We start from the raw sequence: 15705 nt of genomic DNA, 5'->3' as shown, positions 1-15705 counted from the left end.
AGCTTCAAATACAGCTGTCCGCTCTTTTGACTCTGGGCCTAGACTGCACAACACAGCAAGAATACATTTTGTGCCAGCTAGCATGCCTCATGCAGCAAGCGGCAAAAATATATAAACACAAAGTGTATTTCTGCAATTCACATAGGTTTCTATCCTAAAAAATTAATGTTGATTAATGCTTACAATGCCTGACGTAAAAGGGGCTTCAGTGATTACACAGTTGGCTCAAATTGCACTGAGTTGGTAAGTCACAAACAGACTTGAACAGGGTATGATGTACTGTCATTTATAAAAACGGACAAAATAATGGACAAAATTCAGGCTTCAAGATGACCGCTGCTATTTTTGTCTACATAATTTTGTGCATTCAAATAGATTAGGGACGCACCCTTTTTTAGGGCCACCGAAAGAATAAATAAGTCAATAACACAGTTTCGAGGTCTAAGATTATATAAATAATTTTAATGATGATGAAAATGATAAATAAACGATTAAAAACAAACACTCGTTGTTTCTTCCACTCTCCTGTGCCAGTCAGCACAGACATATTCAAACAGTCAGAGCAGTAGTGGAGCTATTCACAGTTTAGACAAATGATTTATAATCTCTGTTAAGGTCAAACATCAAGAAGGGTCACAATACCTAAGAATAATAAAAATCATTGCCTTGGATAACCAACCATTAACTGTTGGCAAGGATGTTGGATTTCATGGCATATACTGTAGCCTTCATGCAGTAATAATATATTGTCAGCTTTTTGTTTTGGTTTGTAGCCCACTGCATCCTGGATTTCGGTTTCAGCCAAGAATTTCCATTTCGGTGCATCGTTACTATAAATAACAGTATGTCACACGTGTCAGGACAGCACATGAGCAAGTTTGCTCCTGTTGTACCAAACTATTCCTTTAATTAAAAAAGTTTTAACCCACACTCTGAGGTGCCATGCAGGTGCTGCCTTAATTTTAAGTAAGTGGTGGAGACATTCAGTGAGGCAGGTAGTCCCCCACAGCGTGACTCATGCAGTGTTAGCACTCCTCACACATACTGGATGGTGGAGGAGATTTAATACAGCCCCCTCACGCTGGAAAAATCACTAACCTATTACAGGATCCACAAAGCCCATTCGTCAACATCAGAGCCAGAGAGCAAAAATAGCTTAAACACAGTTCAGTTTCCCTATAAGCCTTAAAACTCTATCAGGTTTCGATATAATTTAATGCTAGCTGCTTCGCCATCCACTTATAGGTGTACTTAGGTCTACTGAGGCAGCTGATAGCACTGTCAGTTAGCCAGCACAGCCTTGGGAAAGTTCTGGGTGCCCATCCTGTGCGTCTCATGCTGCTGCCTCTTCTGCCTTGATCGGGTGCCACTACCTGCCAGCCTTCTGGACTGGCTTGATCACCACTGAGCTTCTTGCTGTACAACTGCAATTCTCCCCCTCAGATGCTGCTGCTGCTGCTATCATAACCTAATGAAATTCACCATTGCTCCACCTGTTTTTCCCTGTTTTGTACTTTAATACTTCATACTAACTGTGTTTGCTGTCCGGTGTCGACCAGAGGAGGACGGGTTCCCTTCTGAGTTCTGATTCCTCTCAAAATTTCTTCCTCTTTTTGGAAGTTTTATCTTGCCACTGTCACCACTGGCGACGCTCATGAGAGCTTGGACCCAAATTTTCTTTTCTTTTTCTTTTTGTAATACTGATTGTTCTGTAACGCTGCTTTGTGACAACACCTGGTGTAAAAAGCGCTACACAAATACTTTGCTTTCTTCTACCCAAATGCATCAGCATAAACCATAATTAGAGTAAAACATCAGCATATCATCTCGGCCATGTAAAAAGAATTTCCATCATAGTTTACACCAGCTGTCTGTTACTTTGTGTGAACACACACACACACACACACACACACACTTTCTGAGCCGCTTCTCCATCAGGGTCGCGGGGATGGTGCTGGAGCCTATCCCAGCGGTCATCGGGCGGAAGGCAGGATACACCCTAGACAGGTCGCCAGTCACTTTGTGTGAACATTTATTAAAGAATAAATAAATCAGCCCAAGTTTTTTGTTCTACCATTTCAGATCCTACAACAGTGACAATTTTAATAGCGCTATGATGTTGACGCCACGATATTCATACAAATATGTTTCTGTGCCTGTTTATCTCTGAACATATGCTGAGTGCACAGACATTCACACAATCTGCGGCCACAATTATAGAAACACGTTTACTGTACATACACAGTATTAATCAGCACTGTGGGCTTGGTATCGCAGCGCCTGTGTTAACATTATAACCGACAGATTCTAAAGTCTAAATTAGTTTCGTATCTGAACAGGAGGCTGAAAAGTAGCTGTTTTTGGTGACCGAACTGCAAAATGAAAAACTCCTACTTGCATGTAATGTGAAAGTGTGCACTAGGGGGCAGTGTTTTGGGTAGTATTTTCAAGATAAATGGGTCACTCATGTCTCAATGCAGATACATTTACACGTGCATCTTCTCAGAAGTTTAAATCAGCCAGTAATTAGCTTAGCTCATCTCTCAAAATAGGTTCTGAGGTTCTGGAAAGAGTTTCTGATGATGGCCCAGTTCCCTCACCCTAATGCAAAACCCTGGTAAACTATAACTGACCCCGGTGTGAGGTGCTTTGGCCTGCAGTGTGTATGTGGTGTCAGTCCATCTGTAAAACAAGTCTGAAATCATACATTGTGTAACCTGTCTAAATCCCTGACCTTCACTCCTGAGGTGGTGTCCACAGTGGTTGAGGTGACTGCTGTTAAGGACTCGCTGACCATGCTGGGAGGCCCTGGCTCTGGTGGAGGCTTGGACATGCGGGAATTGGATCTGCAGGAAAAAGACACACGAGAGCTCAGACAACAGCAGGCAGGATGGTCAACATGAAATCACTGCCGATGTGACAGTGGAGAAAGTAAGGGGTCTTTGTCTGGAACGGGCACTGTGCTGCCACAAGGCGCAGATTCTTTTACAGTGAAAAACACAAAGGACACAAAAAATCTGTACAACTGAAAGTAGCACATTGTCAAATAAAATGGCAGGAGAGAGAACATTCACAAAGCAGGACAGCGAGAGAAGCGATTTCCACTTCACAAACATCTACCTCTGTAGTACCATAAGTGACTCTCTCCTGAGTACTGGTTCTGGTTATTCTGACTAGGAGACGTCATCATTTGTACTGATATAGTGGTTTTTCCAATCTTGAAGGTGCTTTACAGTCATGAACACAATAACAAGAGGTAATACATTAAACAACAATGGAGAAAACACCACTCTGCAGTGATGATATCCTGTGACAGAAGAAGAAAGAAAACAGTGAATTCTTTAAAAGAGATTTACATGATTTAAACATCCAGATCAACAACTAAGCAGAAGCAGGCACTTGATTTTGAGAGCTCTGTAGATGGTCACCTTGTCTTTAAATAACATTCAACTATATATTGATTAAATGCAACCAAACTTTAAACCAAATGTAAAAGACTCCATTAAATAAAACTCTAAAGTAGGAATGGCCAGTATGATGATATTTCATGATAAATTACAATGGAGTACAAAAGTCTAGATTAATCAAAGCCATTACCAACAATTATGAATCAATTACGGAAATCGGTGAGTGCGTTTACATACACTCAATAATCCAATCACAATCAGATTTCTGCAGTTATCTGATAATTCAAATGGTCATGTAAACACTGTACTCTGATCTAGAAATCAGAGAGGCTCAGTAATCAGGTTTCTTAGTGCATGTAAACTCTTTCTCGGATTTCTTTGAGATTACTCAGTCTGCACATTCGCAAAACAGACCGGAAATAAGTGAGCAGCGTTGCTGTGAGATGGCAGCATAACAGTTTGGGGGTGGGCGAGTTAAATATTGTTTCTATCTTCTAGATGTTCAAATTTTCATGCAAAGTGGTGCGATGTTTAAAAAAAGCTGAGTTTTATGTTACGTTTATGTCACGTCTTCTTCTGTGAGTTTATTGGCTGGCTGTAAAACAGAAATCTGATTACTGTCTGGCTCATGTAGACCTGGAGTTTCCCCATCTACCTGATCACTCAAGTGCTTATAAACATGTTGATTGTATTACTGACGAAATCTGATTTTCTGCAGTTATCGGATTATTTATTGCATGTAAACACACTCATCGTTAGATGCAGCTAACTGTGATGCGTACCCTACACTAAATCCAAAACACTGACTTTAATTTAAATTCAACTCAGACCCTAATCCCAATCCTAACCCCAACCCTAACGTTGATGACAATCATCTGACAATTTTGTTAACAATTAATGCAACTGTGGATAATATAAAAGGGGTTGTTGTTGTTGGTGGTGTTGTTGTTGGTGTTGTTGGTGTTGTTGTTGTTATTAAACCAAATAAAATAAATCTCACAGCCTCACACAAATCGGATCTCACAAATCTCTGATAGACACCATACTGTTAACCACCATAATAAAAATACACACCGACATGCCAAAAAATCATGGGAAGTAAAGTATGTAAACTGACTATGAACTAAGTAAATTGACTATGAAGAGGCATTACCTTAGGGGATGGCTTGAAAGCACCTTCATCTAAACAAATTGAGAGGTGCTATCTTGTGAGTGAGATGCTCATGGCAAGGCAACAAGTTATGATAGTGAGTGACAGACAGATGAGACAGTCCATTTCAAAGCTGGGCAGGCATTTAACATTCCTCGACCTACATCACATGTGTACCAGGAATACGTCATAAAAGGATAGATAAAAGATATGGGAGCAGAAGACCCACCAGAGTGCCTCTGTTAACACCACATCACCGGACACAGCGCCTCACCTGGGCTCATAAGGTTGCCAACTAGACCTTAGAGAACTGGCAACATGTGGTGTGGTCCAATGAGTCATGGAACCAATTGTTTGAGGCTTATGGTAGGGCTCAAGTGTGGCGAAGACTCAATGAAGCCATGGACCCCAGTTGTCAACAAGGCACTGTGCAGGCTGGTTCCATGCTGGTGCAAGGTGTGTTCTCATAGCATGGGTTGGGTCTTAACATCCAAATACATCATTGACTGGTGAGCGTTGCATTTCATTGCTTGGTGACCATTTGCAGACCTTCATGGACTTCATGAACCCCCACAATGATAGGATATTCCAGCAGGATAATGCACAGTGTCATCAGGCCCAAGTTGTCCAGAATTTGTTTGGGGAGCATTCTGTAGACTTCCAATGATTGTAGCTTGTTGTAGCTTGTAGATTGTAGATTGATCAGTCTAGGCAGGTAATTTATTATCGTTTACTTTTTAATTTTCAGCATCTGATAAATCAAATCAATATTTAATGACGTTCAAAGAACCTCCTATTATACAAAGCTTCAATACAAATTAAAAGTCTTTCCAAGACCAGCACAGCCAAGCCAAGAACCATTTAAAAACCTTTTTAAGGAGTGTGGGTGCAGGTCCTCAGCTGCCATTAGCTTTCAGACATACCATCAAATCATTCCGACATCCCAAACGTACACACATCCTCTCATGGAAAGCCTATAAGGGTGAGTGTTTCCAAAGAAGGACATTCACACGCTCTTCACTCGCTCCATTTCCAGCCTCTTGCATTACTAACATTCTCCCTCCATTGAAGTGGCATCAAGTGGGGGTTATAACAGGATTAGAGCTGAAGTATAAGCTCATGTTATTTAGGTGACAGCAGGCTCCCAGAGGTCATCCACGTTTAGCTTGTTTGGCCATGAACTCCCTCAGGAGGAGGCTACAGAACATCATATGCTTGGGGAATGCAAGGCAACGCTGAGGTCACTCCACACCTCTACTGTCCAAGGTCACTGGACTCACCGGTACTGTTCTGGACCATGAATGATACTACATCTTTCAGCAGCTCTCGAGGAATTCCACACACACTCAACCTGAGGCATACCTAACAAGGCAGAAAGACTCAAGACTGGCTCATCTGCTTTAATAATAAATTATTACCTGAATGTCAGACAAAGCACTGGGCCACTGACACAAAGCTACAGATGAGCTCAACAGCAGGTTAAACACCAGGAACTGATCGATATATGATTTGGCTAAAAGGAAATCGAACATTTAGTGAGGAGAGTCGTTCATTTCGGAGGATTTTCATGGTTTCACGCTGTTATGCCAGGCTTTACAGAGGCTGCTGAGCTGGAAGTCACCAGTGGTTTACCTTTATTACAATAATGCAGGCTGTACTACTAAACATGAACATGAACATGAAACATCATCACATCATTTGTGTTGTAGCATTAAGATCAAAGTTAATGCTACAACACAAAACGCCAACAAAAATGTTGATCAGAATGCACTTTTCTTTCTTAACATGGCATATTTCAGAGTGAAACAGTGAAATATGTAGACGGGACATGATTTTATTCTTCAGGATTTGACTGGGTTGTGAAAAAGAGTCATAATCTGACGTTCAGCAGAATTCATCTGCCCCTGCACTTCAATCAAAGAATATAGAGAAACAAAAAAAGTGTCTTTTGAATGATATGGTACAAAGGATTTCCCTTAAAATGATCAATAACATGACAAGGTAAAAAAGGTCCATTTTGGTTTTCAGGGTGACTTTAAGAGCCTAACAAACTTGACCACCATACCTGATGATTCACAGCTTAATTGCTGAATACATACAAATGCCTGTCAAAACATTAACACCGCTGGCTGAACTGCATGTTTAATTGTTCTTTTAAGCGAAAATAAACGAACACATAACCTACAGTGAACTTTTTACAGTGAATTCACAACTACAGTGAACTTAAATTTCAAATTTAGTGCACAATCACCATTTATCGGCTTAGTTAGTTTTAACATATTTAACAAAAAACATAATATACTCGGAAAGCAGCAGGCCCTGATGGCATTCCAAGGAAGGTCCTGAAAGCGTGTGCCAATCAGCTGACTGCTACTTTCACGGACATTTTCAACATCTCCCTGTTGTTCCTGCCTGCTTCAAAGTCACAACCATCTTCCCCATCCCAAAGAAAACCACCATCTCAAGGATGAATGACTACCGCCCCATTGCTCTCACACCCATAGTCATGAAGTGCCTCGAGAGTCTGATCCTCACTCACTTAAAGAGGAACCTCCCCAGCACCCTGGACTCCCACCAGTTTGCCTACCGGGCAAACAGATCTACTGAGGACGCAGTCTCTCTGGCAATGCACACTGCACTCAGCCACCTGGAAGGAACTAACACCTATGTGAGAATGCTGTTCATCGACTTCAGCTCCGCCTTCAACACCATCATCCCCTCCAGACTCGTCTCCAAGCTCACAACACATCTTGGAATAAGTCACACCCTGTGCAGCTGGATTATGGACTTCCTCACCTGCAGACCCCAGTGTGTTAGGATGGGTGAACACACCTCCCCCTCCCTCACACTCAGCACAGGCTGTACACAAGGCTGTGTCCTCTGACCAATGCTCTACACACTGTACACCTATGACTGCACTACAAAACACAGCTCCAATACTTTCATAAAATTTGCGGATGACACCACAATTATAGGCATCACCAACAATGATGAAGGACCATACAGCGAGGAAGTCAAGCTCCTCACAGAGTGGTGTGCTACCAACCTCTCCCTCAACGTCAGCAAAACCAAAGAACTGGTTGTTGACTTCAGGACGGGAAGTAGAGAGCATGCACCACTGAGCATCGAGGGGGCGATGGTGGAAAGGGTGAACAGCTTCAAATGTCTTGGTGTCTACATATCTGAGTATCTCAACTAGTCGCTTAACACATCCCACATCATCAGGAAAAGCCAACAACGCCTTCACTTCCTCAGAAGCTTAAAAAAAGTCAACCTGCCACAACAGCTCCTCTGCAACTTCTACAGAGCCACAGTGGAGAGCATCTTGTCCAGCTGCATCACCGTCTGGTACGGCAGCTGCTGCTGAACGCAAGGCCCTGCAGAGGATGGTCAGAACTGCTCAGCACATCACCGCAGCTGTCCTCCCACCCATAGAGGATATATATGACGAGCAATGTGAGAGGAAAGTCATCAACATATCCTCAGACCCCACACATCCCAGCCACCCCTTGTTCCATCCTCTGCCATCCGGAAAGAGGTACCAGAACATCCGAGCCAAACCACCAGGTTCAAGACCAGTTTCTATCCCTGAGCTGTCAAACTGGTCACACTGGCAGCATCGACCTGTGCTTAACAACAACACTACAGTCTGTTACTGATCAGCCTGATCACCCAGCACACTACACACTGAGCTTGACCAGCTCTGAGGACTGTATGCTGTGCACTTCATCTCTGACTAAGCCTTATTTCCCAGTATATTTATATATTTATACTTTTCCTGTTTATTTAAGATGCTACCTGAACATTATGCTGCTACTCTGTACCTGCACTGTACACTTTATATACAGATCACCATTTACATCTGTTTTTACCAATAATACTTCTGCATTTATTGTACTGTACTGCAATTCACCATGCACATTTCTGTCTATATACCTGATACACTTGAATATCTGACTGTGCACTGTCTATATGTCCAGTACACCTATAACGCTTGCCTATGCACATCTTGTCTGTCTTTTACGGTCTCGTGTCTTTGCACTGTTTACTATGCATCTTTTATTACTGCACTGGAAAAGTAGCCCGACAGTGTTTCGTTATACTGTACTACCCTGTATTGTATAATGACAATAAAGCTAAATTGAATTGAATAAATTTGAATTGAAAATGTGCTGTAACTTTTGCACAGGCCGGGTTGTATGTTTGTGTGTTAAATTCAGCAAAAAAACAGTAACTGTGCATTTAAATGTGCAGAAGATGTGAACTCTGTAGAAGAAGTGAACTTATTTTCACTTAGAGCATCAACATTACACATAATTTGCCAGGAGCACACAGACATTTGCATATAATTATATCTCTGAAAGTAAATGAGTGAAAAAGTGAACGTTAATCTGTTGGTTTAAAATAAAGTAACAGAACTCTGGAGTTGTGCCATAATTCTATAGCAGGAACTCAATCGCACCTGTCATACAAGCAGCACAATTATACATCTAGCTGTCCAGACAGTTTTCCTATTGAAGGTGCCAGATTGTTTGAATGAGTCCAAATACAAATAATGCCACATGCAAGCCTACACTGCTGCGCATGGAACTGAACTAGCCACCACCACCTTACATCGCACCTAACCTGTAGCCCATGACCACCCCCTGGTTAGGGGACCAGCTTTGTGACCAGAAGGTCACCGGTTTGAACCCCTTGGCTGACGACACGTGACTAAAGTGCCCTTGAGCAAGACATCTAACCCCCAACTGCTCCCCGGGTGCTGTGGATAGGGCTGCCCACCGCTCTGGGCAAGTGTGCTCACTGCCCCCTAGTGTGTGTTCACTAGTGTGCACATATTCAATTCAGTTCTGAATTCAATTCAACATACTCCACACAAAAGAGTGAGGCTTGTCAACTATGGGTAAGTTGCTTTGCCTGCAGCATGTATGTCATTTGTTTTGTATTTTTGATGTCTAAATAATATCACACTTCCAGCGAAACTCAAAGAGGAAAAGTACAGGATGAAACATCATGTGTGAAACTTTTTCCCACAAGGTGTGACGGAGGAGATTTTTGACCACACCATTCTTTTTTAACAGAGAAAATCTGAGGTTCCCGATATGCGCATGATGCAGACAACACAATAGCTGCGCTTTAAAGCCGAGGCTGCAGCCAAGGTACTGTGGGTCCTTGATAGGTCTGTCCTAGGAAGACTCCTCCTTAGTAGCCTGTTGGTCACACAAATGGAGCAGCACTAATGATTCTGCATGGTGACGCCACCAGAGCGGCGCCAAACTCATGAGGGAGCTGGTGAGAGAAAATGGAGGCCAGTGTACTGAGTTCGTTGCTTTTTCATTTCTTCACAGCAATAGGGGAGATGATTTTATGTAGCACAATACAATACATATTATAATACAAAGACTTCTAAATAAAATGATATATGGAACATATACACACAAATGCTTGAATTAAGTACACTTTTTAAGGTACCAAAGGCATTTTTTTTTTCTCTTTTGCGTCATTCATGTGCACAGAACTGTGGGTAACTAAAGGCCTGGAAGGAAACATCTGATGTGTCCTTGAAATCACTCCAAATGTAGGCTGCATTTCTAGCCTGTATATGAAGGATATTTCGTTTTGGAAAGGCCTGCCATGACGTAACGGTCGAGAAATGCAGCCTAGACTTTAAAAATTAGCCACACACACAGCTCCAGGGACCTTTACTGTCTAATATTTTGGGCTAGTGACAGAAAAAGGAAAGAAGTTCCAACAGCTATCACTGCAGTCATCCGGAGGCCCCTTCCAGTGCCAAGCCTGCCTATAACCACAAACATATTAAACTGCTTTCAGGCACCAGCATCCGCTACAAACCTTGCCAGGAAAGACATGAACTTATAATGAACCCCATGAGAGAAATAATATTCTACCAATTGTATCAAACAGTCTCCACTGTTATTTAATCTGTTTTAAGAGAGAAAGCATTCTGCCTGGTCCAAAGGGCTTAGCGTTCTGGGACAGGACGTAAACTTACCTCTGAAAGTAAACATAAAAAATTCATGTCACTCTACCAGCCATGTTTACAGACAACTTACACTACACAAACCATTAGTTAATCCTTCTCAAGGCTTCTCAAGCTCGGAGGACACATCACCTCCAGGACGACGTACTTAAAGACTCTGCAGCTGAAACTTAAGCTTGTTAATGACACGTCTGAGAAACTCCACTGGAGCCTCATCTGAAAGTTACACCACTGCCGGGGCATCTGATGGAGCCTGAGTACATGCAGTACACTTTCATCTTTCAGTTGGCTCAAAAAACAGGTTCTGTGCAGTGTAAACTAAGAGAGGACCTGAAATCACACGGGTTTTGGGCTTTCAGCAAAACACTTCAAGTGTGAGTAGATTTGTGAAGAAACGTTTTGCCAACTTGGCTAGAAAAAGACACACATTTTTCTTTGGTTTTACTGAACGCATGGAGCCATTCAAGAGTGTAATGTGTGTCCTCAGCGTCACTCGGAAGGTCCCAGCGGTGTGTCAGCCGTGTGAGTGTGTGTGGGTGGAGTAGGTTAGCCTCAAATCAGTGCAGTGTCAGGCTGTCTACTCTGACAACCACAGCCACTGACGCACCAATCCCTTTAGACTCCACTCACAAACAATAATAAAAGATTCACCTCCTGCTGATGCTGCACAGCACACAATGAGTGTAATACAAAACCAGGGCTGCACCGATTCAGCTTTTTCTCTCCCGATACGGATTCCTGATACCTGGAGTTAGAATATTGATCGATGCCAAAGACCAATCCGATATTTTTTCTTCTTCAATTTAAAATCTATCGTATTTTGTGCTGTTATAACTTTCATGTTCTTCCCTCTCAATGTTGCTACCATCACCTGTCTGACCAAACCAGCACCCCTGATTGTGTCCAGTGTAATGGAGGACATACAATCAAAAAAGCAGTGCCACAATCAAAAAAATCTATAAAAAAACTATAATAACATTCTTTCATTTTAGTGAAATGTTTGCTAAAAATAACTATTTTAAAATGCTGTAAATGTAACAAAGGGACAGGAGGAAAAAAGAAATAACTGGTAAAAATCTAAGAAAAAAATTGAGACAATAGTTTATGCATTTACCAGACCAGGGGTGCTCAATCCTGGTCCTGGAAATCTACCATCCTGCTGAGCTGGAGGTCACCAGTGGTTTACCTTTATTACAATAAAACAGGCTGTACTACTAAACATGAACATGAAACATCATCATAGTGAAAAACAACAAGATAACAAAACCACACAAAAATGCACCCAAACGTAACCTTTACCTAAATATTAATGCTACAACACAAAATGTCAACAAAAATGTTGATCAGAATGCACTTTTCTTCCTTAACATGGCATATTTCAGAGTGAAATAAACAGTGAAATATGTGGACAGGACATGATTTCATTCTTCAGGATTTGACTAGGGTGTGGAAAAAGAGTCATACTCTGACAGTCAGCAGAATCCATCTGCCCCTGTACTTCAATCAAAGAATATAGAGAAACAAAAAATTGTCTTTTGAATGATATGGTACAAAGGATTGTGCTGTAAATGTAAACAGGGAGTTTAGCACCCTAATCTAACACACCTGATCCAGGTACTGAAGGCTTTCAGTGGAATCTGGATGTTAGAGGCAGGTGGGCTAAATCTGACCCCTCCAGAGTAGCAGATATCCAAGACCGGGATCGGGCACTTCTGCATTAGACACTTATTATTTACAGGCTATCTATTATTTATTTTTATTTACAGGCTATTATTATTTACAGGCTCACTATAACTGACAGAAATATGATTGACATGCCTCTCAGTAACTCACAATCATCTCTAAATGAGCTTCACTTTAATGTCTAGTTGCTAAAGTTTCAATAGTTTGATCATGGAATCTTTTTTTTGGTTTGCTTGAACATGCTTCTAATTTTTGGATTATTCCATTCTGTTAGTGCATGTGCTACAGATTCCATCTGTTGTCTGAACTGAACGTTAGCAACAAAAACTAAGCAAGAGTTTTGCAAAAAAAAAAAAAAGTTAGTGTATAGTCTTTCATCTTTCTATGATGAACAAAGTTATTTAGTGTTATTGAAGTTCTCAGTAGGCCTGTCACAATTATGACATAATCGCCTGATTGCAATTATTTGAGATGACCGAAATGTCCACGGTTGTTAGTGTAGCAATCATGATAAACTTTTATTATAACAAGCGAAATGTGTGAACAGGGTTGAGACGAATACATGTAACTAAAACAAAGCAAGAAAACACATTCACTGGAACAGGTTATGCTCCTTATGAAAACAAGAAAACATTTCACTGGGTGCCGCAACATGTTTCGGGGAATATTTGTTAGTTAGCTTGGCTGATTTGGCTGATTCTACACATTTTACTGTGTAACTGCAGACATGTGATTGTGTAGTAAGTTAGCTAATCAGCTGATGTAGCTGCTTCAGGAACTTTAATAGTATATACTTTTTTATATATATAAATACTTTTTAATCCCACAAACGGGGAAATTCCACCTCTACATTTAACCCATCCATGAAGTGAAACACCAAATACACACACACACACACACACACACACACACACACACACACACACACACACACACAAGGGGGCAGTGAGCACACTTGCCTGGAGTGGTGGGCAGCCCTATGCACAGCGCCTGGGGAGCAATCGGGGGTTAGGTTTCTTGCTCAAGGACACCTCAGTCATGAACTGTCAACACTGGGAATCGAACCAGCAACCTTCCGGTCACAAGGCCAGTTCCCTAACCTCCAGCCCACAACTGCCCCAAATGACAATTGGAAAATCAGGGAAAATGTCTTAACCATGACAGGCCTGGTACTCAGGATTCCCATGATGTACTCAGAAAAGTATGTGCTGTATCTTAGCACAACGACAATAGCGCATGATGACACATTCCAAAAGCATTATAAAACACCATTATGTTGATTCTATATAAATCAAGGCCTCTGTAGGCGCTTAGCTCAGAGATAATGCTGATGACAAACAATGCCAGCACTGCATAAAAGTTGCAGATTCCAGGTGACAGAGCACAAAGTCATTAAATTAAATAAAAAGAATTTTAAAAAAGTGAAACATAGTGGTTAAGCAGCTAGAACTCACCCCACCAAGCACATTTCGGAGCCCTGCGACAAGCTGATGCTTTCATTTTCGGAGCAGTGCATGCTTACAGCACGAGACAGTGACCAAGCCTGACTACAGACTCACAGAAACGCGCACACCCCTCATTGTTCTGCCTCCACATTACAGAGGTTATAATTTATGTTTTTTTCCTGTGGAACGTGAGGGCTTCCTGTGGTGTGTCCGTCTATGGTGAAGTGTCAGGAGGCGTTTTGAGGCCAAAGCTGAACATCAAAACAGCAGGAAACAACACCAGCAGGGCCACAACGGAGCAACTTTCTTTTGCTTTCCCTCTTTATCTTTCAGCTCACGAGCTGGCCCCCAGCCAACACTTCTGCCTCATGTCTGTCGGGCACCGTGGGACCCGATTCCTTTTGATTCACACTTCGTATTGTTTAGCTGGCTCTTTTTTGGGGATGTTCTTTGTGATGCTTGCAAAGAGACGCCAGGGTTACATATTTCACACGAGGACATTTAGGCTGATGCCCAACTGAGCCTTTACCAGAGAGATATGACTAGATCCTGCGCTCAGTGGGCACTGAACGCCACACAGCCCAACTATTACCCATATCTTAGAGCCATCCATGAGTTATAGCCACGTACAGTGGTCCATTCATTTTACCCTGGAATGTCCTAAGCTGCTCGATGATGCAGCACGGCTTACGGGCTGAAAAAGCTGGGAACATTCCAGCCAGCTAAGTCATCTAAAACCATCCATGTTCAAAACACATTATCTGATACATATAGATGTATTCAGTTTGAGCATGACCTCAGACCACAGCTCACATTTCAGGTGTAACTACTAGAGATGGCACGATAACAGCAGGACAGATAGCAGAGGAAAGGAAGAATAAATGTGGTGCATTAATAATCTGGCCTTAAATATTACAGAATCACCACTTTTCCCTTCTCCGATTCCGATAATGAAACCTCGAGTATCGGTCAATACCTATATATTTTCTTAAAAACTACTCAAACATTCTGTTCCTCCTCAAAAATACACAGCTAACATTACATCACACAGTGTGAGTGAGCGCTACATCACATGACCAAACATTTACTGACACCTGTTCCAGAGTTCAGACAGTGTGCTTTATTCTACTCCAGCCAACCTGGCTTGCGCATAGTGATCTTTGGCTTTTGTGCAGCTGCTCAGCCATGGATACCCATGTCATGAAGCTCCCAATGCAGAGTTCTTGTGCTGATGTTGCTGTCTGGAGGCAGACTAAGTGCAGTGATAGGTTGGTGATTTTTACATGCTGTGTGCTTCCCCACTCTGTGAGTGTGTATGGTCTGCTTCTTTGTGGTAGAGCTGTTGTTGCACCTAAATGCATTCATTTAACAATAATAGCACTTACAGCTGACTGGGGCATCTCCACCATGACAATAATTTCACAATTTGACTTGGGGTAAAGGTGACATCTTATGACAGTGTCACATTTAAAGTCACTAAGTTCAGCACAACTCTTTCTACTGCCAATGTTTGTCTATGGAGATTATGTGGTTATGTGTTTGATTTTTCACCCGTTAGCCTGTTCATTCTTTTTCCCTCCAACATCTGATCTGGTTGATCCAGCATCCTACAGGTACCCATCGATAACAACATGCCATCTCTATGCAACATAATGTAAAGCAAAGTAAAGCAGGTCATGTGACAGCCACAACAGGCATACGAAGAGCTGAACAATTCAGGAAAAAGTGTGATTTTCTTAGACTAATATTGTGACTGATTTAAATAATGGTTGTTTTCTTTAAATTCAAGTTTGGACATGTTTTTGTTTTTGGCCAAGTAGAGCAGAACTTTTACTTTTTATGGCTTCAGTCTTGAACTCTGTCATGTATGCATCATTGAGTGTTTAGTTGCTTCTGATTGGTCAGTTACAGGCCGTTTGCAAGCTTATTGTTAATAGGGAAAATGTTTACCACCCAAAAAGCCATATTTAAGCCATATTATTTAATACATAATTAGATATAACTGCAGCTCTTGCAATT

The 15705-nt window shown here is 41.7% G+C and overlaps 1 protein-coding gene across 11 annotated transcripts in view; it reads right to left on the bottom strand.

Moving 5' to 3' along the window:
- plekha7b (pleckstrin homology domain containing, family A member 7b) overlaps positions 1-15705 on the bottom strand; it is a 180938-nt gene that overhangs the window by 62834 nt on the left and 102399 nt on the right. For all 11 annotated transcript variants that reach the window (XM_017700663.2, XM_037545308.1, XM_017700669.2 and 8 more), the window contains one exon: positions 2735-2846. In XM_017700663.2, coding sequence (XP_017556152.1) covers positions 2735-2846 — 112 coding nt within the window. The remainder of the gene's footprint in view (positions 1-2734; positions 2847-15705) is intronic.

Source organism: Pygocentrus nattereri, chromosome 15 (assembly GCF_015220715.1).
Source record: "Pygocentrus nattereri isolate fPygNat1 chromosome 15, fPygNat1.pri, whole genome shotgun sequence".
Classification (NCBI taxonomy): domain Eukaryota; kingdom Metazoa; phylum Chordata; class Actinopteri; order Characiformes; family Serrasalmidae; genus Pygocentrus; species Pygocentrus nattereri.
Note: the sequence above shows the minus strand (reverse complement) of the source record. Positions and strands in the feature narration are given on the sequence as shown.